Source organism: Dromiciops gliroides, chromosome 2 (genome assembly GCF_019393635.1).
Source record: "Dromiciops gliroides isolate mDroGli1 chromosome 2, mDroGli1.pri, whole genome shotgun sequence".
Lineage (NCBI taxonomy): Eukaryota > Metazoa > Chordata > Mammalia > Microbiotheria > Microbiotheriidae > Dromiciops > Dromiciops gliroides.
In genome coordinates, this window is record NC_057862.1 from 700,669,876 (window position 1) to 700,696,399 (window position 26,524).

The 26,524-nt window shown below is 58.4% G+C and overlaps 1 protein-coding gene across 2 annotated transcripts in view; it reads left to right on the plus strand.

Annotated features, from left to right (window-relative positions):
• Positions 1–26,524, plus strand: part of KLHL29 (kelch like family member 29) — a 183,122-nt gene that overhangs the window by 136,371 nt on the left and 20,227 nt on the right. For both annotated transcript variants that reach the window (XM_043987626.1, XM_043987625.1), the window contains exons 3-5: positions 9,341–9,482; positions 11,304–11,816; positions 19,099–19,237. In XM_043987626.1, the coding sequence (XP_043843561.1) occupies positions 9,341–9,482; positions 11,304–11,816; positions 19,099–19,237 (794 nt within the window). The remainder of the gene's footprint in view (positions 1–9,340; positions 9,483–11,303; positions 11,817–19,098; positions 19,238–26,524) is intronic.

The window sequence follows — 26,524 nt, forward strand, 5'->3', positions numbered from 1 at the left end:
AAGGAGGGGATAGGGTGGGAGGAAAAGGGCAGGGGCAGATGCTGTCAGCACAGTACTTGGGAGTGTGGACATGGAGTCAACCTCTACAGGACTGGCAAGGACCTCAGGGAGCCAGAAGCAGTAGGTTCTGCAGTCAGGAGCCCAAGGTTCAAATTCTGCGACCTCTCTGAGCCCGAGTGTCTTCTGAAGAGGCAGGGCCGGGCCTCCCAGCCCCCAGCTCCCGATACAGTTCCTGCAGAGTCTGAGTCCCATGGGGGTAGAGGGGGCACAGCCTCTGAGCTTGGGGGCAGTGCTGATGTGGGTTCTGTTCAGGCCGGAGCAGGTGAATCCACAGCTTCCCCCCAGGACTCAGTGACCCCCCTGCTTAGGCAGGAAACTTGACTTCTAGGGGTGCCGGGGCCCTAGTGACAGCCTGATGACAAGCCCAGCCCCCCAAAACTGCCAGCTGTTTTTCTGGGTCCCTGAGGCCCTGTCCATGGGGATCTCCCCCCGCCCAGCCAGTATCCAGGCAGCCCCAGGGACAGCCCCGGTTCCCATGCCTTCCTCCTATCAGACCTCTGGGAGGTACAAGACAGAGGATTCTCTTCTAGGTATGAGTGAGACAGTCACTGGGTCCTCTGGCATCTCTGAGCTCATGGGCTTACTGCATAGGGGACCCTCAGCACCCTCCACCGCCTTCTCTTAGAGATGAAGAAACTGAGGCACAGAAAGGGGCTGAGGCCGCTCCAAGGTCACACAGATAGGAAGGAGCAGAGCCAAGATCCTGAGCAAGGCTGCCCCTCAAACTCACCACCTGCCTTCCAGAGCCTGGCAGCGTCATTGAATGTCTCCAGTGGGCAGGACCTCAGCAGCCTCAAGTCCAACCCTATCCCAAAGGAGCCCCGCTACGACAAGGAGCCTCTGTCTGAAGCGAAGCCGCTTCGCTCCGGGCCAGGGAGCTCACCGCGGGGGGCCCTCCTAAATCACCCCACTGCCTGCATTCTGTCCTCTCGTCTGCCCCACCCAAGGCCACGCCCTCCTCCCCTGGACCACCTTCCGGACTGGGAATGGTTTGCCTGCCTCCTAGTCCTGAGGGTCCCATTGAGGACTGAGGTGGGACTGGAGCCCCGGCTGAGCCGCCCCCTCCTCCTGGCGTGCCCTGGGGCACCGGCCCATTTCTACAGCACAGGCCGCAGTTCCTTAGCGGTTTCAGCGCCGCGCCAGAGAACGCCTTCCCATGAGCCACGTTGGAAGCTTGGAAGCGGTGCGAGGCTGTCCTCCCTGGTCCGAGGAGGCCCATCCTCCCTCCCGTGCTCATTGCCATTTGTTTTCCCCTTTGTGTTTGTTGATGTTTTCTTGTTTTCAATCCAAAATGAGTGGAATTGGAGCTGTTTGGGGAGACTGTCTGGGAGGCATCTCTGTGGGTGCGCCGAAGCCTTCCTCTGCCGGTGGGCAAACAGCCCGCCTCCACCTCTGCCCCTGCCGGGGTCCCAGCCCTCTCTCCGAAGCGCCGAATTCCCCGGAGGGGCCCGGTGTGGGGAGGAAGATGGGAGGGAGGTGCAGTAGTGAGCGCTTTGGAAGTGGAGGAGGGGAGCAGAGAATCCGAACTTCATCCCCAGAGCCATTGGCTCATCTCGGCAAATGCTGACCCAGAAATCTTTCTGGGCTACATTTCCAGCCATGAACAGTATTCCCTCGACTAGTAAATATTTTTAGTCTCTTCTCCACCCTTGGGTGAAAAAAGCCTTTAGCCTATCATTCAAGGCCCTGCAGAGTGTAACTCCACTGCCTTTTTCAAGGATACTATTGAATCACACACGCCCCCCCAACCTTCCCCGATTTGCCGGACTGGAACCCTCCTGTGCCAGTTGCCATGTTGCCCCCTCCTGTCTCTGTCCCTTTGCCCATACCATTCCCCACACCCCTAATGATCCTCCCTATAGATAGGCTTGACTTCCTGCAAATCACTCTGGGGCTCGGTCCCCCACCCAGGGCCTGCACAGTCCTTCAGAGCTGCAGGCCTTCTCTGGGCATAGAGCAAGTCTTCAGACCTGGGCCAGGAAGCTCTCTGGCCCCTTGCAGACCTGGCTAGCCTTTGTGCTGTGTCCTACCTGACCCTGACTGACTCAGCTCCATTGTCCTCGACTGTGTTTGCCTACATCCAAGCTCTTCTCGGACCCACCCCCTGCTCCCCATCTGGAGGGACCCTGCTTTGTGAGTCAGACCTTAAGAGACCCAACCTTCTCCTCTACCGTGGGCCATGGCTGCATAATCAGACCCCAGGCTTGGGAGGGTGGGGAGCATACAGAGTAACTAGGGGACCAGGACTCATTTCCTTATTGCCCTGCCCAGGCTTGGACCTTCCCAGGAGAGACTCCTTCTGTGAGCTCTACTTACACAGGAGTTTATCTGGGAAAAGATCTGGGGGGTCTGAGTGGACCTCAAGCTGAACATGGGTTATCAGAGTAACGAGGCAGGCCACCAAACTAATGAGCTCTTGGGCTGCATGAAGGCAAAGCTTCCCAAAATAGAGAGGTGGGCCTGCCTCTATCCTCTATTCCAACTGGACTCGCTGGGAGGACTGGGCTCTACTCTGGATATAACAGCTTAGTGTCCAGAGCAGGGCGGCCAGGGAGGGAAGGGTCACAGTCAATGAACAGTCATTATTCTGGACCAGACACTAGGTATGCACAGACTCAAGTGAGACAGCACCTCCCTTAGCCAGGGCACTCGGAGGCAATCCCAGGACTCTGCTTGTGCCCTAACCAGGGTGGAGCTCCCAGAAGAGGAGCCTGTTTCTGTCTGCTCCTTGTCTGCCTGGCCCCTAGCACAGTGCCAGGCACACGCAGTCAGCATCCAGCCACCATGGACATGCCCTGAGCTGCCTACACTTCTGTAAACATCCCCCTTGGGTCCAGTCCCTCCTGTACAGATGAAGAAACTGAACCCTAGAAAGGGGAAGAGACTTTCCCAGGACCACTTAGCAGAGCAGCCAAACCAGGGCCCGGGGTTCCACCGGGCTGGCAGTGCCAATGTGCCATTTTACAGATTGGGAGACTGAGGGCCAGGGAGATTCGGGGCTCCTGCAGCCACCCAGCTAGAGAGCTTCGTCCTTCAGAGCAGAAAGCACCGCTGACGGTTTGGAGGGCTCCATACAGACAGACTCGGGCCCACAGGACTGGAGAATAGCATAGAGGTCACCTCGTCACAACCAGCTCCGGAGTGGGAGGGCCTTCCCTCGGGATCCCCAGTGCCACCGCCCCCATACCTGGGCTAGGGCTAGAAGCCAGGTCTTCCCCCATACTCTCCCCGCCACCCCTGGATGCCAGCAATCAGCCCTGGTGAGGAGGATGAGCCTAAACCCAGGTCAGGAAGAATTCTCAGATGTCTGCTGCTTGCAGGACGGCACATCCTGGGTAGGCGGAGTGGGTCAGCACCCGAGGCTTCGAGGGCCCAGGCTTGGACTTTGTTAAAGGCCGGAACCTCCCCGGGGCCCTACCTCTCTGCTTCAAAGAAATGCCAAGACCCCGTGACTCTCAACCCAGAGAGCCCCCAGCCGGCCTTGCTGCAGGGATGAAAAGGCCTTGGCCCCCCAGGAGCCCGGATGGAAGATGGAGGGGGCCTTCAGAGGGCCCTGCCCAACGCTGCCGCTCCAACGGGCCTCTTTCCTCGCCCACATCACAGGCAGCCACTGAGAGAGGCCGTCCCTGTCCCCGACATCCTAGGGCAGAACAGGAGGGGCGCCATCAACTATCACAGCGCCCGCCTTCCTTAGAAGAAGAAGGGGCCCTGTCTTTTCAAAGCTACCTTTGTTTAGGGAGCTTGGGCTGGGGGCGGGGCGTTCCCTCAGTGATCTTAGTTCAAAGCCCCTTTGAAATGTTTTTTTGGATTTTGCTGTGGATGAAAAGTTACCTGGAAATGAGGCCTAAGAAGTTTGCAGTTGAAAGTGTTTGGAGAGCGGTCAAGAGCTTTGATTTTCCCGGTGCTGTCACATCCGCTGCCTTCTTTGTCTGAGGCCAGCACTAGGGAGGTTGGGCTTCTGGGGGCAAGAATCAGGACACCCCCTGTCCCAGCTCCCCTTTTCCTGACTCCCATGGCCAGGGGAGACACCGCCATGTGCTGGGGAACCTGGGGGAGTCTCCAGTCGAAGCTACCCTGGCATTTGCTGAGAAGGGCTGGGGACCAGAGCAGGGTGGGAGGCAGGACACCATACTAGCTTAACATTCACCAGTCCAGACAACTCAAGGTTGGGGGGTGGGGGCGGGATTTGACCATGCCTTATGATAAAGATGCTCTCGTTTTAGAAGCCCAGCTTCAATCAGTCTTGGAAGGGTCTACGGCAGAGGGTAGAGGGCAAAGGGCAGAGGGCAGCCACTCAGAGAGGCCAAAGGAGAAGCGGGCAGGGAGGGAGGAGAGCAGGGAGCATCCAAGGCCAAAGGAGACCCAGAGGGGCCAGGGGCGGTGACCAGGGCAAACAGGCTCATGGCTGGGCTGGTGGAAGATCACTGGAGGGGGCCATAAGAGGGGGAGGCCTCCTGGAGAGATGGAGGTACAAACCAGACCACAGTAGCCTGAGGGGCTGGAAGGAGGCAGAGAGGTGGGAACCCTGTCCATCATCAGTGGGGCAAGGTCCATTCAAAACTCTTCATTCAGGAAGGAATACAGAAAGATAGAAACAGGGATAGGCAAGGGGGGAGGGGAGAGGGGAGGGGGAGGCAAAACAGGAAAGAGACGGAGAGGGAGCCAGAGGGACCCATGGAAAGACAGGAAGGAAGTGAAGGCAGAAGAGAGAAAGAGAGACGAAAAGCAGGAAGGCAAGGCAGGGGAGAGAGAAACAGAGGGGGAAAGAGGGACAACGGGAGAGCTGAGAGTGGAGACAGCCTGGTAGCTGCGGGGCGCTGTCGCGGGGATGCCAGACTGGGAGGGCAGAGAGCCCAACCCTGTCTGTGCTTTGCTCGTTGGACATTCTCTGGTGGAAGGTGGGAGGGAAGGGGCACATGGCCCCTCCTCAAGCGTTCATGACTCTCTCCAGACTCATCCTAAAGTCTGCGTTGGTCTGAGCGGCCTCAGACCCAGCAGTGATAGGAGTAGAGGTCTTTTCCTCTTGGATGAGACTAGCTTCAAACTGTGATCGAGTGAGTCCAAATTTCTGTGCCTCCGTTTCCTCCCTTGTGAAATGAGGGGAAGAATCCAGTGGGAAGCTGGAGGTGCTGTGCTTTGAGAGCCCTGGTGTGCCCTGCCCTGTGCCTGGCCCCACCCCTCCCATTTCCTCAGGAGCCAGTGACCTTCTGGACACAGGCGCGCCCACTCATGTCGAGGGATCTGAATGGATATTGAAAATGACAAGAGTGAAATTAAAGTTTAAACCCAAACCTGCCTTTCTGCGAGCCGCTAAGAGAGCGGAGACCAAGGCGCCTGTGAATTGATGGAGAAAAGGAAGCCTCGTTCCTCCAGCCTCTCCAAGCTGTGGGCGCTGGCGCTCCAAGTGTCCAATTTAACACATCATTGGTTTGTATTATTAGAAATTTCGCTGGGCCGCGGAGCACCAGCTCCCACTAGAGTCTAAAGGGAAGGCCGGGCCAGGGCCTTGTTAGCGAGTCTTCAGAGGTTAATCCCCTTCTCTCCTGCTTGCAGAAGGAGCCTGGGGCGGGGGGCACCCGGGGGTAGGGGCTGAGCAGAATGGGGGGAGGCCAGGAGGTCTCCATTACTTCTGGGGCTGCCCCGGCTGCGTCCCCTTCCTCCCCTTCCATCTGGACAGAGAGGCTGTGGCTGGGGTGGGGTCTGAGGAATCTTCTCCTTCCTGGGCCCCCGCAGTCAGCGTCAGGGATCAGATGGAATCCGCTGGTGGCCCAGTCTGGGCCCGGCCAACCTCCCACCAGGGAAGAGGGGGACAGTTGGCTCAGCAATGCCTCCGATGACCGGCATGACCCGAGTGGGGGCCTGGCTGAAGCCTGAGGATGCCCGGGCCCCAGCTTTGGCCTTCAGTGCTCAGACTCTGGAAACAGGGTGGCAGTGCCTTGGGGAAGGGGAGCATCCGACTGGGCTCCCGGCTCAGCCATCTGTGGGCATGAGCACCAGGTCCAAGGGCCGTGGGTAGGTCCCAGCTCTGCCCAGTATTCAGCCAGGAGGCGCTTCCTTTCACAGGAAACTCGCGGCTGGACTGCACTTTGTGGGTTCGTATCCTACCTTGCAAGTGTGGCAGGGAGGTGGGCCCCACACCCAGGACAGCTCCAGTGGCTGGGAGGGTCCTACCTGAGTCAGCCTTTCTGCAGTCGGGCCAGGCAGTCCAAGGTTCAGGCTCTCTTTGCAAGCCCTGCCTGTCCCAGCGGCTCTGCCCCCATGGCAGACCTGGTGGGAGGTTGGCCGGGCCCAGACCGGGCCACCAGCGGATTCCATCTGACCCCCGACGCTGACTGCGGGGGCCCAGGAAGGAGAAGATTCCTCAGACCCCACCCCCAGCCTGGGAGAGGCGGCTCCCTTCCCTGGACCTGGCCTCCTTCCCCAACACTGGCCCTCCAAACGGGCGGCCCTGAGCCACGTGTGCGGCCTGTGGCTGGGCCCAGCATGGGGCCCCATCCTCAGACTAAGAATAAATGAAGGCTGGGGAGGTGCCTCCGAGGTGACCTTTGGAGAGGCCCCAGGGCTCTGGAAGGCAGCCCTGCATTCATGGAGAATACATTAGCATCTCATTGCCCAGGAACCTAGGAGTGCCCCGAAGCCTGCCTGCCACCCTCCAGCTTTGGCTGGGGAGGGGCTGACCTCGCTGTTGCTACCTCCCCTCCCCCCAGGAATCTCCACTCCTGGGCCACAAATCCTGCCCAGCCTGGCCCAGGAGGGGTGAGAGCAAGATGCGGGGAAGGCCCCTCACCCTGCTGACCTGGGGAACTGGTCATCGGGCTGGGTAGATGAGCAGTGCCAACTGGGGAGTGGATGGGAGCGAGGACAAGCCCAGCCAGAGATGCAGGGGTCCCAGACCCACCTTCTGGGTCACCAGTGTGATCACACCACTGGGCATTCCCATCTAGCCATTCTGAGCAGCCAGACAGACTCACCGGAAGGCCAGCTGTGGGGTGAAGGGACATCCCCCATGTCCTGATCGAGATGGAGGTGGGCAGCAGTATTCATTACTCTCAGAAATAAATCAGAGAAATGCATCTCCTACAAGTGGCTTATGGCTGGAGAAGCAGCCACAGGCGTGGTGAACAGCTGGTTTTATCTGGCTGGATCAGGGAGGGAAGCCATTGCTGGTAAGAGTCACCAGAATCACAGCACAACGGAAAGATCTTTGCGCTGAGTATGTGTCTGAGGCGAGTTTGAGGCTTCCAAACCAAGAAGCTAATGACGCAGCAACAAAGTGGTTCAGAGAGTGCGTCCCCTTCTCTCAGTGTCTAGGACTCCTGGACCCTGAGATGAAGCCGGAAAGTCACTTGTTCATCAGGCTGAGAGAAGTAAACATTCTCCTCCCTTCCTCATCTTCAGAGGAAGCCAGGGATCCACAAGACTGACCCTTTTTCTGATGTATGGTGACCCGCCCCGACCTGGTACAAGGAAGACGGCAGGATAAGACTATCCTTGAACATCAAGAAAGTCACTGATAACTCTTCCCCAAGCAGAGTGTTTGCAGACATGAAAGAGAACCAGAGACAGAGAGAGAGGAAGAGATGAAGGGGAGAGGACTGGGTTTTGTGTCTTATTTCTTCATTCACCATTTTCTGCTTTGCCACAAAGATCATTTTTTCTGTTGAGTCATCAACCGTGGCCTAAGGGGGGCATTGACTTCAGCAAGGAGGAGTGGGGCCTTTGCCTAATGTAGCAACCACTCTGGCCTCTCCGAGGCACAGGCTCTGGCTGGCCCAAGCCTGAGTTTGAGTCCCAACCCCAACGCTTCCTAGCTGAACTTAGAGTCAGGAAGATCTGAATTCAAATCCTTCCTCTGACTCTAACAAGTGCTGTGGCCCTGAATAAGTTTCTACCTTGGAGCCTCCTTTTCCTCACCCATAAATGGGGATCACAACAGCACCTTCCCTGTGAGAATCAAATGAGATAACATATGCCAAGGTTTTGTAAGCCTTAAGCACTTTATGGATGTCAGTTACCACTCTCAAAGTGAGCATGAGGGGCAGTGTTGCCTAGTGGGTAGAGAGCCAGTGTCCAAATCAGGAAGCCCTGCCTCTGGCAATCCCCAGTGTGTGCTCTGGTCTTTCATCCCTGGCATCTCCCTAAGATCTCAAGGGGCAGTGCCCATCCGCACTGGCAGCCAGGGTCTCCCCACTGGTACTTCCCTGTCCTGATCACATCTGGTCCCAGGAATCCTGGTCACCTTGTTCATGACCATGTGATTGGAACAGTGGCGATATCGCTGCCCAGGGGGAGAGGCCTCAGGGATGGGCTAGCATCTGAGCACCAGCCAAGGCTGAAGGGCAGACCTGACCTCCAGAGCACTGATTCAGTGATGAGGAACACCCAGACCCTTCCCACAAAGGCACGTGGGCTGCTACCCCCTCCCCATTGTGGATTAGCAAGTTGGGAACCAGAGACCTGGCCCATGTCACCAGTGTCCTCAATGGGCTACGCTCTGTAGAAGGCGGGGTCGGGCTGGGCGGCCCGATCTCCTTCACAGAACTGAGACCCATCCAGAAGTCTTGCCTTGTACAAAGTGTCAGGACCGGAGGCCCTTGGAGGGCCCTTTGGGGTTCCCACAGCAGAGATGCGGGAGTGGTTTTGCCATTTCCTTCTCCAGCGCATGTTACAGACGGGAAAACTGAGGCAAGCAGGAAGTGGGGAGGTCCTCATTGTGTCAATGCTTTGCTAAAACCTAGGTGAGCATTCTCCCCATCTGCTAATGCACTAGTCCTGTCCAAGAAGGAGGGGAGGGTAGTACGGTGTTCCCTTTTCTGGATCACTGTTGCCGGCCTGTGCAGCCCTGCCCTTTCCAGCAATCTGGCCCCCTGACTCCCAGATCTTCAGCTCCCTCACTCTCTCTGGCCATGGAGCCCCTGGGCACGTGGAGCTGGGAGGACTTTGGTGGCCGGTCATCCCTCAGCCTTGTTTTGTGGGTCACCTCTAAGCTCCTTCCATGGCTCCGAGCGCTTCTCCTTGAGGGTGGACACTAACCTTAATGGCCACTCTTCCCTTGCTGGGCTATGGTGTTCCTACGAGTGGCTCTGATGCCATTGGGCTGGTCTATCCCTGAGGAAGGAGCCCAGGTGGGCTCATGGGACAGGAGAGAATGAGTGACCAGCAACAAGAGCCAGCTGCAGGTGGCAAGTGTGGGAGGAGGGTCGAGGGTCTATCCGGACCTGCTGGCTGAGGGGGAGGGTGTGCAGGCTCCAAGGGGCATTTCCCTTTTCTTCCCCTACAGGTTCCTGTCCTCTCCAAAGTAGAGACTCCATCACAAGGATTGGCGACCAGTGTCAGGTGGGGGCAGACGCCCATCAACCAGTCCACACCTTGGGACACAGATGAGCCACCACCCAAGCAGATTCGGGAAAGTGAGAACCCAGGTATACAGGGGCAGTGGTGCCCAGTGCTGTGCCTCCTCCCTGACAGGGCTAAGGAGGGCGCCCCTGCCCTTCCCTCCATCTCCAGGCACCCTTCTTCTCCCTCCTTCCCTCCCACGCTTCCTCTGCTGAGAACTTCCAGCCACATCTCTCTGGACTTCGGAGCTCACTCCCCTGCCAGTCCCTGTCTGGAGTGGAATGCCCTCACTGTGCCCATGCCCTTTTCTTCCCTCCTTCCAAGGATCTGGCCCAAAGAGCCACCCCAGCCTTAGGTACCAGGGTCTCCTGTGCCTCCTGAGTGTGGGCAGCCACTGTTTTCTGTGCCAGGTGTATGGGCATATTACTGGCACATGGCTGACTCCACTAGTCCCCATCCAGGCTCCTCCCTCCATTCTACACCATTCATCTCCTTTGAATTCAAAGCACAATTTGTAGAATCACAGACCCTCAGAGTAGGAGGAGCCCCTAGCAGCCTCCAACCCAACCCAGACCCAACAGGCCATCCCATCCCCACCAAGTAGGCATCCAGCCTCTGCTTGCATCCAGCCAGAGATGAGGAGCTCGCTACCTGTCAAGGCATCCCATTGCACCCTTGCAGCCTTACTGTTAGGGATGTTTTCTGGCCCTTTGGCACTGCCCCCACTGCTGTGCAGTGGGCAAGGCCCCAGTCCAGTGCTGGAGGCCCCTCTGTCCTCAGGGAGACAATCAGACATACCCAGGTAAGTCCAGCACAAGGCATGGTGTGCTGGGTCCAAAGAGGAGGGATCGGCCATGCATGGAACCAGAGCCCGGGTTGGGGGAGAGGGGCTGGAAAGGAAGGTGGCTTGAGCTGACCCTGGAACAAAGACTAGGAAGGGGAGGGAGGGCCATCCCAGGGGCCAGGGAGGAGGGGTGAGTAGTCTGAGGAGCCCCCTTCTCTGGGAGCTGACATCTCCACCCATCTTCTTCGAGGCTAGCACAGTGTTTTGTGTCAAATGGAATGAGCCACCTTGGCAGCTGGGGGGGGGGGGGAGGCGGGGAGCTGGAAGCCAGATCTGAAGAAGAGAGGACTGAGTGGGAGGTGAGCCCATGGAGGAGGGAGGGCCCCCAGGGGCCTTCCAGGGGAGGAGGCTGAGCAGACCCATCCCTTCTGTCCCCCATCATCTCCTCTGGGCCCAAGAGACCCAAGACTGGCCCCCAGGCATGCCCCTCCCTATGAGCCAGAAGCAGGCTCATCCAGCCAGGACATAGGCCAGACCTCTGGCCTCAGGCCTAGGGAGCTGTCCACTGACTGCCCTGTCTCCATAGTGCTGGGAGAACTCTCACAGCCCAGGGCTGGCTCGGAGGGCTCCTTTGGGGACATGCAGAGATCCCCAGAACGTAGCTGGAGCCCACTGGCCTTTGAGCAAGGAGGGCCCCCGGAATCCCGCCCAGCCAGCCTGTTGGAAAGGAGAGCTAAGAGCCGAGGCCCTGCCTGGGGCCTGGGGACTGGCAGACCCAACTAGTGCCACTCTTCCTGGCTGCCTCCAGTCCCCTGCCCCCAACACCCCACGCTGGGCCTTTGCCATGACAATCCTGCAGGGTCTCCCTCCCATCCCAGGAGCCCCTCAGAGGTTCCCCTCACCTCCAGTGCCCCACCACCACCAAGGCAGGCGGCTCTCTCCTCCAAGGCCCCTGCCAAGAATTCCCCTCGTTGCCCTCTCCCACCCTGGGGGGCGAGCAGCCTCCTGAGCTAGGGAGCAGTGGTGCTGAGCCCGGGCCCCACCGCCCTCAGGGGAGGGGGCGTCTCTGAGGCCTCCGTCCGGAGGAGGGAGCTCAGCTAATGCGTGCCCGTCTCTGTTGCAGGGACCACACCTTGGGTGACCGCAGTGACCGCAGGGAGCCAGCCGGCCCTCCTCGCGCATTCCTATGGGATGGCCCAGCCTCCAGCCTTCAGTCCAGCCGTGAGCGTCCCAGCCCCCGTCATTGGGGTGACCCCTTCGTTACCACTGATGCCGGCTCACTATCAGCTCCAGGCTCAGCCTCCCCAGCCACTGAGCGGTCTGGTGGTCACCCTGCCCAGCCAGAACTTGTATAGCGGCAGCCAGCCCTTGAGCCTAACCTCAATGCCTGGCGTGGGACCGGCGACCCGCCCAGGCCCCGCGGCCGTAGGCAACGGGCATATGGCGTGCCCGGTCCTCCCGCCGCCGCCGCCTCCCTCTGTGCCTGTGGCTGCCCTGCCCAACAGCATCCCCACCACCAACGGGCCGGCGGGGCCCCCTGCCCCTCCCACAGACTCTGCCCAGGGCCAGAGTGTACAGATGCTTCGGACAATTGGCATGGGGAAATACGAGTTCACAGACCCATGGCATCCCAAAGGTAGGTCCTGCGACCTTCCCACCCGTGGGCTCACGTGGCCCCATTGAGGTCCAGCCGGGCCAGGGAGAAGCCAGGCCTACCTTTCCCATGAGGCAGGAGGCTCCGGTCCAGGACTGGGGCCTCAGCTGGGCTGGGGCTGGGGAAGGAGGCGGCCACTGGGGATGAGGTTCTGAGGCTAGAAACTGGCAAAGGGGCCAGAAAAAGAATTAAGGGCAACAGGAAGCAGAATAGAGAGGAGCCTGGAGGAAGAGCAGCCAGAAGGAAGGGCGGGGCTGGGGGAGGTCCGAGGGAGGGGGGGAGGAAGAGGGAGAGGAATGAGGGCTGCGGAAGATAGGACCCCAGGATGGCAGACCACAGCTGGGCCGGGCAGAACTCGGGCTTCAGAAGACCTAGGACAGACCTCAAAGAGGCCACAGACACTTTCTGGGCAAGGAAAGTGGGTCTGCCCCTAGCCTTCCAGAATGGCTTGCCCAGAGCTGCTGAAATCCTATGTGAGGTGCCACATCTTGGCAAAACAGAGAGGGAGCCACGTCTCAAGGCTGAGAACCCTCTTGTTTGGCTGGTCTTTAGTGCCTTCATCCTTGATTTTTTTAAAGTGCTAATAGGTGTTTTGTTGGAGTTGGGTGATGGTTAGGGCTTTTCCTAACAGCCCATGATAGGGAGGGGCAGGGCCCGTGTCCCAACTCTTCAGGAGGGGGCGGGCCGGCCCTGTGCCCTGCTACTTTGTCATCTTGATGCCCAGGAGGCCACTGCTAGGAATTGCAGCCCCGAGCAGACCCTGTAACCTCACAGGCACTGAGCTCTAACCATTAGACAGTCCCACCGCAACACCCGACCTTTGTCTCGTGCAAGGCTTCTAAAGCGGGCTAGGCAGCCCAGGCTAGACCTTGATACCTGTATAGGCACAGGAGTGTAAAGAATTAATTGTTTGAGGTTTTTATGCCTCGGTGAGCACTGGTCTGGGGCTCCGCAAACCGCACGGTGCTCCACCCACTGGTTGTAGCCGTTGCCAGGGCTCTGGCACCTCACGTCATCATCACTCGCCGACGCCTACATGGGTCTGCCCTCACTAAGCTTCCAATCATTATCATTTTGCCAGGCCCATGTAGGCGTCGGCGAGTGGTGATGATGTGAGTACGGTTTGCAGAGCCCCAAGCCAGTGCTCACCAAGGCATAAAAACCTCAAATAACAATTAATTCTTTACAGGAGCCAGTTGAGACCCCAACACTTCTCCCACCTCTTCTGGAACTGACCCCAAAGCCCCAGAGACCCCAGGAGGAGCCCAGTGAGCAGATAAAAGGGGCAGGGGGCACAGGTGGCCGCCTCCCTGGAAGGCCAGAAATGAGCCAGGCCAGCTCCGGTCCTACGGGCACACACAGCCCAGTCACTCGTCAAGCTCGAGATGCTGGCCGCTGCTCTCCCAGACCCATTCATGGGCTTCCTGGGCAGGCTGGGGTCTGGTCTCTGCCCAGCAGCCTGGAGAGCCAGTCCTTCCTGGGCATCAGGAGCCTGGCATCTGCCAGCCTTCATGGCTCCCGTCAAATGACCACAGGATTTCTAAAGAACAGTGGGCTGTGGGCAGTGCCAAGCCCTGGGCACATCGAGACAAAGGCTGCTCTTTCTCAGGGGCTGCCCCTGGGGTCAGCCGGCTCTGAAAGCCATCCATTGGCTCCATGCTTGTGCATGAAGGGCACCTGGCAGGTGCCAGGCCAAAAGACAGTTGTCCTGTCCATTCTCCCTGTCTGAGCTTCACCGGCTCGCTTGTTCTGCAATCTGAGGACAGCCCACTAGAGCCAGCCTGCAGATGGTTCTTTTACAGCCCAGGGTGGTGCCTCAGCAGAGACAGCAAGCACCCCCCCCAGAGCACCTCCTCCCCATTCCTCGGGGGCTGGGAGCAGGGACAGCGAGCTCCCCCAGAGAGCAGGGGCTAGGCCCTAGATATTCCCAGACTTCATCAATGGCTTAGTGTGAAATGCCCGGTTTTGTTTCTGATCTTGCCAGTTTGGATGGCGTGGGTGTTAGCCAGGCTGTGTTCAGCAGCTCACCAAAATGGGTACTGGACTCTTAATTGGCTACTTTAATTTAAAAATTAATCAATTGAAAAATAAAGGAAGCTGGGAATCCTCTTGGATTTGCAATAGGTTGAGTGATGATCTCTCGCTGACTCAGGCGAGCTCATGCCTCCTGCCTTAATGAGTAGAAAGCGAGTCCTTGACCCTTCCTTCCTCGAGGATGGCAGGAGGTGGGGAATTGATGAAGCCTGGCTTCCCTGGAGCAGAGCAGGAAGGGGTCCAAGGCAGGCACTTCTGCCTTGAGCTCCTATTGGCTCCCTTTACCATTGAGGCAGCCAGAGGTGAAGTGACTTGCCCAAGCTCACCCGGCTGGATTTGAACTCTGGTCTTCCCCACTCTGTGCACTGTGGCACCCCTTGGATGAGCCTCTATTAGTCCAACCCCATCTTTTCCAGATGGTGCAACCCAGATTCTCAAAGGTCATGCAAGTCTACAGGCAGGATTCGAACCCAGCTCCTCTGCCTGATGCTCTGTTCTATCTGGTTACTTGCTCTCGTTTGGACTCACTGCCTGGGTTTGATTCTGGGCTCAAACACTTATGTTGTCTGTGCCTCCGCCTCCTCCGAGGCCATGTAAAACAGCATCCTCTTTTTAGGGGGAGAGGAGGCAGCGCAGGCCCATCAAGGCACACCCCGCCCCACATCCGCCTTGGGACCTCTGCCCTCAGGGGTCTGGCTTTGACAATGCAGCCTTAGGAGCCCAAGAAAACCAACTCCAAACTCAGTTCCATCCCACAAGCTTTAATCCCGCGCCTCCCCCATGAGCGAGTGCTTTACCTGAATTGTCTCTGAGCCAAGAGCTGGGGGTGAAGAGGATCCGGCCCTGCCCTCTGGGGGGGGCGGGGCTTACCTTCTATGGGCCAAGGGGTGGGATGGGAGACGGCACGCCCCAGACGTGCTTGAGGCCAAATTGCGCAGGGCCTTGAAGACCTGGCTCAGACGTTTGTCCCTTATCCTTGGGGCATCAGGAAGACAAGGAGAAAAGGATGGGAAGGGCTGGAGGCAGAGCTCGGTTAGTCCCGATGAGAGGGGATGAGGGGCCAGGGCAGGCCCTGGCCGTGGGCAGAGAGGATGTGGAGTGAGGGATGAGAGCCCGGGTGGGAGCCGCCTGGCCTTCCTGGTGTCGCTGTCCAGCGGGACCTGACTGGATGAGCGGCCCGAGGGAGGCTTGTCCGCAGGCCACGCAGGATGGGCTGGTTTCTCTGGGAGACCCCAAGCTTCTGCCCATGACCAGACCCAGGTTCAATGATTCGAAGGAGGTCTCGAGAGAGTCCCTTCCTCAAAATTCCCGATGAGCGGGACAGCCCCGGTGGCTCTCTCTTCACAGTGCCCAGAGAGGGAAAAGCCAGCCTCCCGGATGCAAAGTCCCCGCCCAGCCCAACCCCCGCCACTCGTGAAAAATGAGCCGGAAGACACTCCCCCCCTCCATCAGCAATAGGAGAAGCTGCACCGGAGGGTCAGTGGCCTGAGAAGGCTGCCCTCTGAGCCTTCCGTTAGCCCCCTGACATCCACCACTGTCCCTGCCAAGCCCCCACACGTCTGCTACCTCTGGCCCGTGAGACCCAATGCCCCCTCCCACAGACCCCGTGGCGTCAGCAGCCCCTGCCAGCTTAAGGTGCCAAGGATGCCTCTGTCCCAACAAGCCCAGGAGACAGGCTTGGCTGGTGTGCGCCTGCAGTGACACGGTTTAGGCGCGGCTGAAGAATGTTCTGGCGTTTGGGGACAGTCGGGCTGGGTGGTGTCTCGAACCTGCCAGGACCAGGTGGTGAGAAGATCTTGGGGAACTAGAGAAGTGATCACCCTGTTGACGCCCCCTAGACAGCAGCCCCATTCTGCCGCCCTCCACTAGCTGCTCACAGCTGGGTCACCCACCCCTCACCTTCATCCTTCTCCAGCTATGCCTCAGCCCAGACCTCACTTCCCAGCACGGCCCTCCTGGGCTGAGCCGCTCTCCTCTGTCGGTCCCTGGGTCGTGTCCTCGCTCCTTGAGAACCTGCCCTTCTGACACCTGGCATCCTCAGAGAGCCTCCATCCCTGTCCAGGCTCACTTCAAGGTGTCCAGCATCCTTGGCAGTCTCCCCTGTGGGAACCCCCCCCCCAGGAGGAGCAGAGCCCTGAGGGCTATGAGTGGGACCCTGCAAAAACAAAAACAAAACAAAACAACCTCGCTCAAGCTTTTGTCCCAGAATGCCGGGGCTGGAAGGATCCTCTGGGTCGTCTCATCTGAAGATCTCAAAGCCCAGGGTCCCACAGTCTCCCAAGCTTTGGGGTGGCCCTTTGTGCCTTTCTCAGCAGATCAGCTTGGTTCTGAGGGAAGGAGAAAAGGTTCAGGCATGCAGGAAGCCCATCTGTTTATCAGATGGTGAAAGGGCCCAGAGAAGGCGCATTAGTCCCCCAAGGTCACCCAAGGACCACGGACTCCACTGTCTGCCTGTCTCCTAGGAGCCGGCCAGCCCAAGGATCTCCCTCTACCCAATTCCGACCGGGAAGTACAGGAGCAGTGAGGCCAGTCTTTTGGGCTGATGACCACCCCATTCCTTTCTTAGCCGACCCTCCACTGTGCCCCACGTCTGGGCATCCTGCTCTGGCCCTGAAGTAAAAGGAGTGATCGGGAGGGTCTCCCTGCCCACAATGGCCACAATCTCTTGTTCCTCTTTTTGTGCCGCCCCAAGTCAAATCAAGCCACATGCAGTGATGAAGCACTCTGGGGGGGCCAGGCCGTGTCTACACAGCACAGTGCCCTTCTAGACACTAGCAGCACTTCTCTCTGTAAGTACAAAGACAGGCAAACGAGTCACAATTCATCCTACTGTTATTGGACAGTGACCGTGTTTACATAGTGCTTGAAGGTCTGCACATCACTTTACAAATATTGTCTTATTGCATCCTCACAAGGCTGGGAGGAAGGGCCATCATTATGCCCATCTGATAGAAGATAAAATTGAGGCAGATACAGGTTAAGTGACACCCAGGATCACACAGTTCATAAATGTCTGAAGCAGAATTTGAACTCAGGTCTTCCACACACCAGATGCAGTGCTCTATCCATTATGCCACCTAATCTTTGAAGTGAACAGTGGCCTCTTTAAAAGGGCAAGTACTCCGAGAAGGTTCTACAGCTATCAGCCATCAGCATCTTAGTCTAAATTCTGTTCATCACATGGCTCTGCTTCATTTTCCACCAGGTTGCTCCTTTAGACCTCATTATGCTTCCCACAACCTCATTCTCCTACGAGGCGCTCACCATCCATGTTGGTTTTCTCTGGCTCGCTCTCTCCATGACTCTCTTGCTTCCTAGCCTAGCCCAGCCCAACCTGGGTTCCCTCCACCATCAGCATCCTCCGCTCTTACTCACTTGTCACTGAATAATGAAGGAAGTCGCCTGCCTGGGCGTCCTCCATGCCCTTCGTGCCAAGCCATGTACTCTAAGTGACTGCTGTGCCTCCCGTGGCATCTCTTCCCGATCTTCTCTTCTTAAGCCGACTACCCCACCCCCTCCGCATTCTCTCCCTTGCAGCCCTCACCTCCCACTGCACTTGGAAAACAGGGGCCGTCTGTCCCAGGCTCTTCTCCCAAGCGCCACATCTTCCGCTTGTCGTACTCGGCAGCACCCCCTACTCTCTAACCTCTGGTGGAAAAGTGGCCAAAGCCTTCACATGCACGTGGGAGTCCGCTGCCTCCCCATCCATGCCAGCAGCCTACATCTCCTCTCCCTTTCATGGGCCAGCTCTGAGACAAGTCGGGCTGCCCTGCCTCCGCTCCCGTGTCACCCACGATCCCTTGATCACCAGATCTGAATCCCAGTCTCGGTCCTCATGCTTCTGGGGCTCTCAGCAACAAGTGGCCCTGTCACCCAGCCCTCCTTCCTCCCCTCTGTCTCCTGCAGATTTCAGCCCTAGTTCTCCTTCCCCTCCTCCCGAGATCTTCCATCCAGGAAGAAGGCTGGGCAGGTAGGAAGGGACCAGGCTGGGATGGGCTTGAAATGCCAAACGGGATTCTGTGTTGTATGTCGGCAGCTCATTGAGCAGGGATGACCCGCTCAGATCTCGTAGCTTAGGGCATCCATCTTGACAGCTTGTGGAGGATGAATTGAGGGGGAAAGACTGGAGAGATGGATGAGGTTTATACAGTAGTCCAGCTGAGAGGCTTGGAAGATGGAGAAGGCCACATTTAAACCCCGATTCCATGAAGACTGACAGGATTTGGTTCCTGGGTGGGGGAAGTGAGAGAGAAGGTGGTGGACCCACGTGCCACCACATCTCGGCCTTTGGCCATCTGCTGCAATACAAATGTCAGTGGAGCTGATCCAGGGAGTCCTGGCTGAACCTGCCTGGGCAGCCTGGCCTCCCCTCACCCTCCTCCCACTTGTTTGGGGGAAAGCTTTGGGTGTGTTAACCTTCCAGGGGGAGGGGGCTTGGGCCACACCCTCACCCGGTCAAGAAACCCGTGGGCAAACATTTGCTTTTCTGTGTTGTGGATGCCAGGCAAAGGTAGGTACTGCCACCCGATCCTCTCCTCCACTCCCTCATTCCCATTCCTCCACTGCAGTTTTTCAGGCTCATTCAAACTGCAGGAGCAAGGAAACCTTTGACCTAAAACCCACAAAGGGCCCAACTCCACACCCCAGGCACTCCTGAGAAATGAGGAGGTACAGGAGAGCCCAGGGACGCCAGTGGTGGTGGCTCTGGTGGGGTCGGCCACAGGGGAAAGATCATCCCCGGGGCTGCCCACGAGCCTCGCTGGCTTTGCACCATCCCCAGCCCCCATCGCATCCTCATGTTTGCCCAGGTACCCAACCCATTACAATCATGCCCATCTGGTGGGAGAAATGCTGCCACACTGGGCAGGGAGCAGCTGTGGGCTCAATTCTCTGTGAGTGTTTCTGATTTCTCTGTGTGGAAACCTTGTTTATTTCTTATCCTTTCAAATTTAAGTGGTTCGTTGTTGTTTTGCTTTTTAAAAGTGACAGTTCTGGTGGGTCTCTCACCCCCCCAGCTCCTCCTGTTGCTGCTTGTCTGACACCTTCTGTCTGTGACTCTTTGACCGTCAGTGTTGAGTCAGTCTTGCCAAGAAACAGTGTCCAGTATTTCTGATTTCTCGACTTCCTGACCCCCCAAAAAAAATCAGAAGCAAAGCCCCGCCCCCCCCCATGCAGCCGCCGACCCCTTACCTTAATGGGACCTGGCCTGTCTGTCTTCTCTGTTCTGCAGAAATGTTGAAGGAGTTGAACCAGCAGCGGAAAACGAAAGAGTTCACAGACCTGAAAATTATTGTTGACGGCAAAGTGTTTGAAGTCCACCAAAATGTGGTAGCTTCCTGCAGCTTGTATCTCAAGGACCTGATCAAAAGGTTTGCTCCCCTCCAGCCGCGATCTGGTCTACTCCTCTGTAGGACGCATTGTGTGGCTTTTCTCCCCCCTCTCTTGCAGGTCCTGAAGAGTGACTCTCCTCTCCCAGAGCCAGCAGCCACGCTGTCCGCCTCCTCAGCGGGGGCCCTACCCGCCTCCAATCCATCCCTTCCCAGCATCTCCCCTCACTCACTCAGATTCAGATGGACTCTATCTCAGATAGGCAATTGTTGTCCCTCTGCCTAATTCCGATGAAGAAAAGCACCCCCCCACCCCAAGCAGCCCAAGTCTTAAGGGGCCAGACCCCAGAATAGAAGGGGCACTGTCTTCACTCCCAAGGGACCACATCACACTCACCTCCTCCCATCTCCCTCCCCACTGGCCCATCCCATGAGCACTTTAGGCCAGGTCCCAAGGGGTGGGGACAGCTTTGTCCCTAGGCCCAGCCTGGGAGTCTTGGCACCAAGGTCTCTCCTTCACCCCCATCCCATCGAGCATTAGGATGCAGGCCAGGCCCCACCCTTTGAGCATCAGTCTCCCCTCCAGGTGCCTCCTGCCCCATCCTCTGATAGTTCTGGCAGACAGACCCTCTTGCCTACATGCAAAGTTTTTATCCATCTCACTGACTTCTGGATTCCTGTCCTTCACGTCCTGGCAGAGAATTCTAGGCAGCCACTGCTTGGGGCCCTCCTGGTGAGTTAGAGGAGCAGGGGCCCCATTCCCACCAATCCCCTCCCCCCGACATCAGCACATTAATGCCACCAGACGCTTGCCTTGCAGCACCCTCCCAGCAGATGCCGGGCCCAGAACATGCTGTCAGCCTCCAGCTAACGCCCCAGCGACTGCCTTTTGTTTCAGGACGGCCCGTTGGCCACTGTCTCCTTTCCACACGGTCGAGTCCTGAGCCTAAAGCTCTATATTTCTGTTTCTTGTGGATATGTGTGACTTTCCTCTGATGTCATCCCGCCATGGCATTGTCCACATTTCAGAAGGGGGCAGAGTTGGCCCGACCCCAAGGAGGGCTGCACTGTCTCTGACTGGGAGGGGGAATTCTGGTGCTGGGCCTCCTCTCCTCCCCTCCCCATCCCTTCCCTCCACTCTTCCCCTTTCAACCAACATTGAATCGGCTTTTACTGTGTGCAACCTTGTGCTTGGCCCTGGGGAAACACAGGCAGCAGTGAACTGGTCCTTGCCCCCAGTGGGATGCATTCATGTACAAAGATGAGTGGGGGCTGGGTAATTTGAGGAGGAAGAGAGGATGAGGTCTCACTAAGGTCCCTGCCCTAACTGGAAGGAAGGGGAGGAAAAAAGGAAGGAAGAAAGGAAGAGAGGGAGGGAGGAAGGAAAGAGGGAAGGAAGGAAGGAAGGAAGGAAGGAAGGAAGGAAGGAAGGAAGGAAGGAAGGAAGGAAGGAAGGAAGGAAGGAAGGAAGGAAGGAAGGAAGGGAGGGAGGGAGGGAGGGAGGGAGGGAGGGAGGGAGGAAGAGAGGGAGGGAGGAAGGAAGGGGAGGAAAGAAGGAAGAAAGAAAGAGAGGGAGGGAAGAAGGAAGGAAGGAAGGGGAGGAAAGAAGGAAGGAAGAAAGAAAGGAAGAGAGGGAGGGAGGAAAGGAAGGCTCCATTACGTGCTTACTATATGCTAGACCCTGTGCTAAGCACTAGAAGGAAGGCTGGGTCCAGACTGTGTAGGACTCCAGGGGCCAAAGAGCGCAGCCTATATTGGATCCTGGGAGGAGGGATGTCCTGCAGGAGCTGCTATCTGCAGCTGTGTGGGGCAGGCCTGGGAGGAGACAGGGGACGAGCAGCCCGGGTGACAAGAGGTGGCGGCCCCAGCAGGGGAGAGAAGGTGCTGGATACAAGAGACACTGTGGAGGTCGGGTCAGCCGAGCTGGGCCAGGGCCTGGACAGGAGAGGGACGGGGAGGAAGAAGGGACAGCCCTGAGGCCCCTCAGAGAAGCCTGCAGCCTGGGCAGTCTGGCCACCAGACCCTCCAGCCAGAACTGGCCTCCTCTCCTCGTGTCTTTCTCCATCTCCCCGACTCCGCCCCTCCCCCCATCGCCAAGACCATATTTCATAGTCTAGGTAACGTCCCATCTGCCCCTGCCCCTCCAACAATGCCGAGGACCCTCCTAGAGCCAGGTTTGGGGGGAGTCGGGACTTGATCAGATGGGCCATAGGAAGCCACTGTCCATTTAAGGGATGGGCAGAGAGCCAGTGCAAGTGGTATTTAAGTGGATGAGTCTGAGGAGAGGAGCATGGAGGCAAGGATGGAGGGAGGAGGTGCCTTCAGACCAGCCCAGAGGGGTGGGGCGGGGCCAGCCTTGGAGGGCCCATCGCCTCTGCTCTAGGGGCCGTGCCCATGACCTACAGGGTCCCTGCCAGCTCCGACGGGCTCTGCTTCTCGGGGCTGGCAGGAGCCCCTGAGAAAGGAGGTGTGGCCCCAGAGGGCATTTCTAGGCCAAAGTACTGGTGGCGCTGGATCTGAGGGCCGGGGCCCAGAGCTGCTGATCAAGGGAATCCTCCGCCTCCCAGGATGCCCCTCCACCCCATCCCTGTGTGCCTGGGATCCAGGGACTCTTCCCTTCCCTGAAGGCCAGCCATGATGGTGTCAGGTGCCACTGTGGTCGCTGCCCCTCCACACACACACACAGTCTGGCCTGGAACAGTCAGGGAAGGCAGGCTTGGGATGAGAGGAGGGCATTTTAGCCCGAGGGAGCTGTGCGACCGGGGAAGGAGAGAGGAGTGGGAGCTGGCTGTGGTGGGGCCGGAGCGAGGTGGCCTGACTAGAGAGGAGAGCCAGAGGCTCCCTGGGAAGGAAGACTGGGGCTAGAGGCGGGGCTCGGCTCCACCCTGGAGTCAGATCCTGGGGCCCCATCCCTGAATGGAGCTTGGGGCCCATCCCTGGAGGCCAGAATAAGGCACGGTCAGGCTCCGGCCCCGCCCCTTTGCAGGAGATGCCCTGAGGCCCAGGTCCCCAGGGCTTGAAGTCTCCAAGGGCCCCTGGATGTGCCAACAGGGCACTCGCCAGATGCCAGGTGAGCTGGCACAGTGCCCAGTCTGGGGGGACTCTCCAGCCCTGCCTGGGGGTACAGGTCACAGTGGACATTCGTTTGCACCGATGCTCTCATTTCCATTGGAACCCAGGATTGGAATCACTGAACGCTCCTGGGTACCAGACGGGACACAGAAGGTGGTCAGCTTCTTGGACCTAGCAGACAGGCCCCAGGAAAAAGGCCAGGAGGCCTGAGCAAGCCTGAGCCCCCGAGGCTGCATAAGGGTCCAGGCTCCCTGAAGCCAGCCTTCCACAAGAGCCCTGCCAGGCTGACAGGCACCGAGCTGCTAATTGGAGCCCTGGACCCCGGGGAAGGAAGAGCCAGGCCAGAGGACCAGCGGTTCCCAAGGGGGCAGCTGGGAACCAGGCCCAACCTCGGGGATGGCCTGAAGAACAGAGGAACAGTCTAGGGCAGAGCTGCCCCAAGTCGGGCGAGCGTCCTGGACTGAGACTGGCTGTGAGGTCGGGGATGGGCAGGACACCCCCGTGTGGTTCCAAGCTCTCCAATGGGAGAAGCGAGGGATGTGTGCCACGGGCTGGGAGAGCCGAAGGGGCCTTCGTGCAGGAGGGCCAAGCAGAGGGTCCCTTGGTGAGGAGCAGAGAGGCTTTGGTCCCCAGCGGGGGATGGTTGGTTCAGTGCGCCCATGAAGCAGGAGGGGGTTCCAGGCCATCAGCCGCCGTCTTGTTGAGGCATCTGTGCGTGTGCAGCCATGGAGATGCCCGATGCCCAAGCCCAAGGAGGGGGGTTCATTTGAACAAGAAAGCCCATTTTTGCTGCACTCTAATTAAACATCTATTGATTTCACGCACAATGAAGTGAATCTTTCCCTGGACAAAAAAGTCACCAAAGCTTCTGAAAGAAGTCAAGGAATCACAAGGGCATTGAATGGCAGAACCAGGGGGCCTTCCAGGATGGGTGAGTCGAAGCCCCGCCCTGACCTCATGGAGAGCAGGGACGCCTGTCTCTGCCTGCAGCCCCCAGCCCCTCGCTAACTCCATCGACAGCTCTGGTGGTGGGACGGCCAAGGCAGACTCTGAGGACATCCTGCTGGAAACTGAGCATCCTCCCTTTCCTGGTGACAGAACCGAGGCCCACATTTCTGCCCAGGCTTTCCCTTACAAGGCGCTGTCCCCTCTGTGGGTCTCTGGCCTGGGTTCTGCCTGGCTCACTCTCTCGGCTGACCCTCTTGGCTTGGGATTGAGACAGACAGACAGACAGAAGTCACAAGGAGTGTCCCCTCATGATGCGCTGACAGAAGCATCAGACCTGTGAGCCAGCAGGAGGGTCAGTCCCAGACCAGCTGCTCCTATATGGTGGTGCCTCCCTGTTTGTACCCGACAGGGAGTCTGAAGACCTGACTCTAACCTCAGCTCTGACACCTGTGCCCTAAGAGATCTCAGACCTTCTCTGCCCACCTGGGATCTCTGAGCAGGCTGCAGAGAGACCCCCACACAACGAAGGGATGCCAGGGAAAAGTGGAGTCCCCCATCGCTTCTCTGTGGGGGGTGTGGAGCCCAGAGGCCCTGGTGGTCTCCGGGCAGGACGTCCTGCACCACCCACTTCACCTGAGGCTTCCTCCACTTCAGAGGGGCCCCTTCCTCACCTAGAAGAGTGGCCATGCCCCGGGGCCTGGGCAGGGCCATGAGGTTCAGTTGGGTGAGATCGAGGGGACACCACTCCAAGGTCACTACCCTTCCATGGCCATCTGCTCTCCTGCCACTGCGGGCTGTCTCTGGGCACCTCGAAGCTGACCTCTGCCCACCCACGTGTGCTTCCCTGGCTGAGCCTAGCCCTAGACTACCTCCAGTGACCAGGTGCTCACTACCTCCCTGGCTGGACAGCTCTCCCTTGTTCCAAAGCCCCTTCCCTGCCTGGAACCTGCCTCATGGCTCAATTGGATGTGGGGCCCTTCCTGGCCCCCGGATCTTCCTCAGGCCCATCCTTCACCCTGTCCCATGGATGCCATTAGGCCCAATCCCCTCTCCTGGACGCTCTCTGACTTATTCCCTAACAGGAGGTGCTCTGGCTACGCAGGGCCTAGCCAGGACAGAGGACAGCAAGACGGGTCCCCTGAGGGAAGAAGAGATGAGCCCTGGGGCCCACCCTGCACACTAGCATCAGTCCCTCTGCACGACCCTCTGGCCACCATCCGGCTCACATCTCTCTGAGAGAGAAGCCCGTGGGTGCCTCAGAGAGGCTGGCCAAGTCTCCCCCCTTCTGTGTGTCTCAGCTTCCTCCTGTGTAAAACAAAGAGGTTCTAACCCTTATGGTCCTTCACCCAGGAATTCTACGTCTACGGAAGGACCCTGAAAAACAAACCCTGTAAAAAAAAAGCCAACAAGGTTGGTATGGCCTGACCCATGATAACCTTAACCTGTTCTGGTCAAGACGGCTCTAAGTCATTATTACGCACTAGAGTTGGCACAGTGCTCTCCAAACACCATCTCAACAGTCTGGGGAAGTAGCTGCCAATACCGTCTCCCTTTCACAGATGAGGAAAATGAGGCAGAGGTTATGCGATTGGCTGAAGCTCACACAGCAAGGATGGTCTGAGGCAAGATTCCAACGGTCTTACTGATGCCAGGCCCACCACTCTAGGCGCTGCGGCGCCATCTAGTGCCTTAAGGGCTGAAGCTCATCAGGTTCTCTGTGCTCAGGGCTTCCATTTTGAGAGGTTCGCTTCAGCCCTTTAATAATATAGCCGAGATTTTCCCAAGAAGATCGATGTTCTTTCCCTCTTTTTGAAAACGGAGCCGACTGCCCTTCTCCCTTCCTGCTCTCCGCCATCCTCCCTGCAGTCCTCCAGGATGTCCCCCTGGGCCTCCACCTCCCTCTCAGGGGCTGGCTCTAGATCTGGGGTGCTGTGACCCTCCAGAAGGAGCTCCCCGGGGCTGGGGATGAGAGGCCTCCCTTTGTTTACCTTAAGAAGTCTCTTAAGAAGTGAAGAGGAAAAGCCAGGAACAAGTCTGGGGCACTATCCGGAGTCAGTTCATGACTCCAGACCTGCTCTAGCCAAGCCTCATCTGTGGGTACCCAGTGACAAGGGAGGGCCTCTGAGGGAAGCTCCTGGGGCTCATTCTGCCCTCCCTGCCCTGGGTCTGGCCTGTGGCTTGGAAAGGAAGGGGGTTTTGGTAAGCAAGGGTCTTGCATCCTTCCTGTGGTCAGCACCATCATTCTCAGGTCCGAGTGGCACCAGAGCGGCAGGTGCTGGCCCAGAGGGAGCCATGATCCTGCCTCCCCTCCCCCAGGTGTACCCAGGGCACCTGTGAAAGGACATGGCAGCCCAGGGAGAGGGGCAGTCTGGGAAGAGAACAGCTCCTGGCAGAGACAGAGAGGGCTTCTCAAGACCATTAAGGGGCCAGGTAGGAGCTGCAATGATTGCTGGCCTCAGGGCCATCGGGTGACCCTCAGGGCTCTCTCTCACCTAACCCTCCCCCGGGAGGAGTGTGCTCAGGGCAGAGACAGGCTGTGTCCCCTGAGGCCCACAGAGCAGGGGCAGGGCCCTGGCCTCTGTGTGTTCCTGCATGTGTGCTTGGGGGTGCCCATATGCCCACAAGGGGGACAGAGCTTGAAGTCCTCCCTCTGGCCAATCCCTTCTATGCCCCTGCCTTCCGCTTGTTCCATGGCTTTGTGATGTGACTAATGGACATGGGGGGAGGGGGCACCGAAAGGAAGCCAGTGCAGCTTTAGGATGGTTGTGGCCGGAAGGAGGCAAACAGGAGCAAGGAGGGGGTGTCTCTGGCCCCCTCCCCTGGGTCTCTGACACAACTGTCTAGTCAAACTCCTCACACTTTAGGGGAGAGGAGCCTGGCCCGGGGGGAGGGGCCAGCACCCCTTCCCGGACCATGGGGGCAGGTCGCTGGCTGAGCCTGGACCCCAGTCCAGGACACCGCCCACCGGGAGAGCCTGCCCCAAGAGTCGGCTCCGGGTCTGATGGCTGCTGGCCTGCCTGGGGGGCCAGACAGGGCCTTCGGGCAGGAGGAGCCAGTGAGACCAGCCCCCCTGGGTCTGGGAGCCCGAGGGTCGAATCTGGACCCCACCTTTTCCCAGGCTTGCGGCTCGCGGAATCCCTGCCCCTCTCTGGACCTCGCTTCCCTCTCCCCACCCAGAGGGCAAAGAAGGGCGGCCTGACCGGCCCCGAGCTCTGCCAGGCTCCAGCGGACGGGCGGGTGGCGGTTTTTCCTGAGGACTCACCCATCTCCTAACCCACCTCATCTTTGCTTCCTTCTCCTGCCGGCACA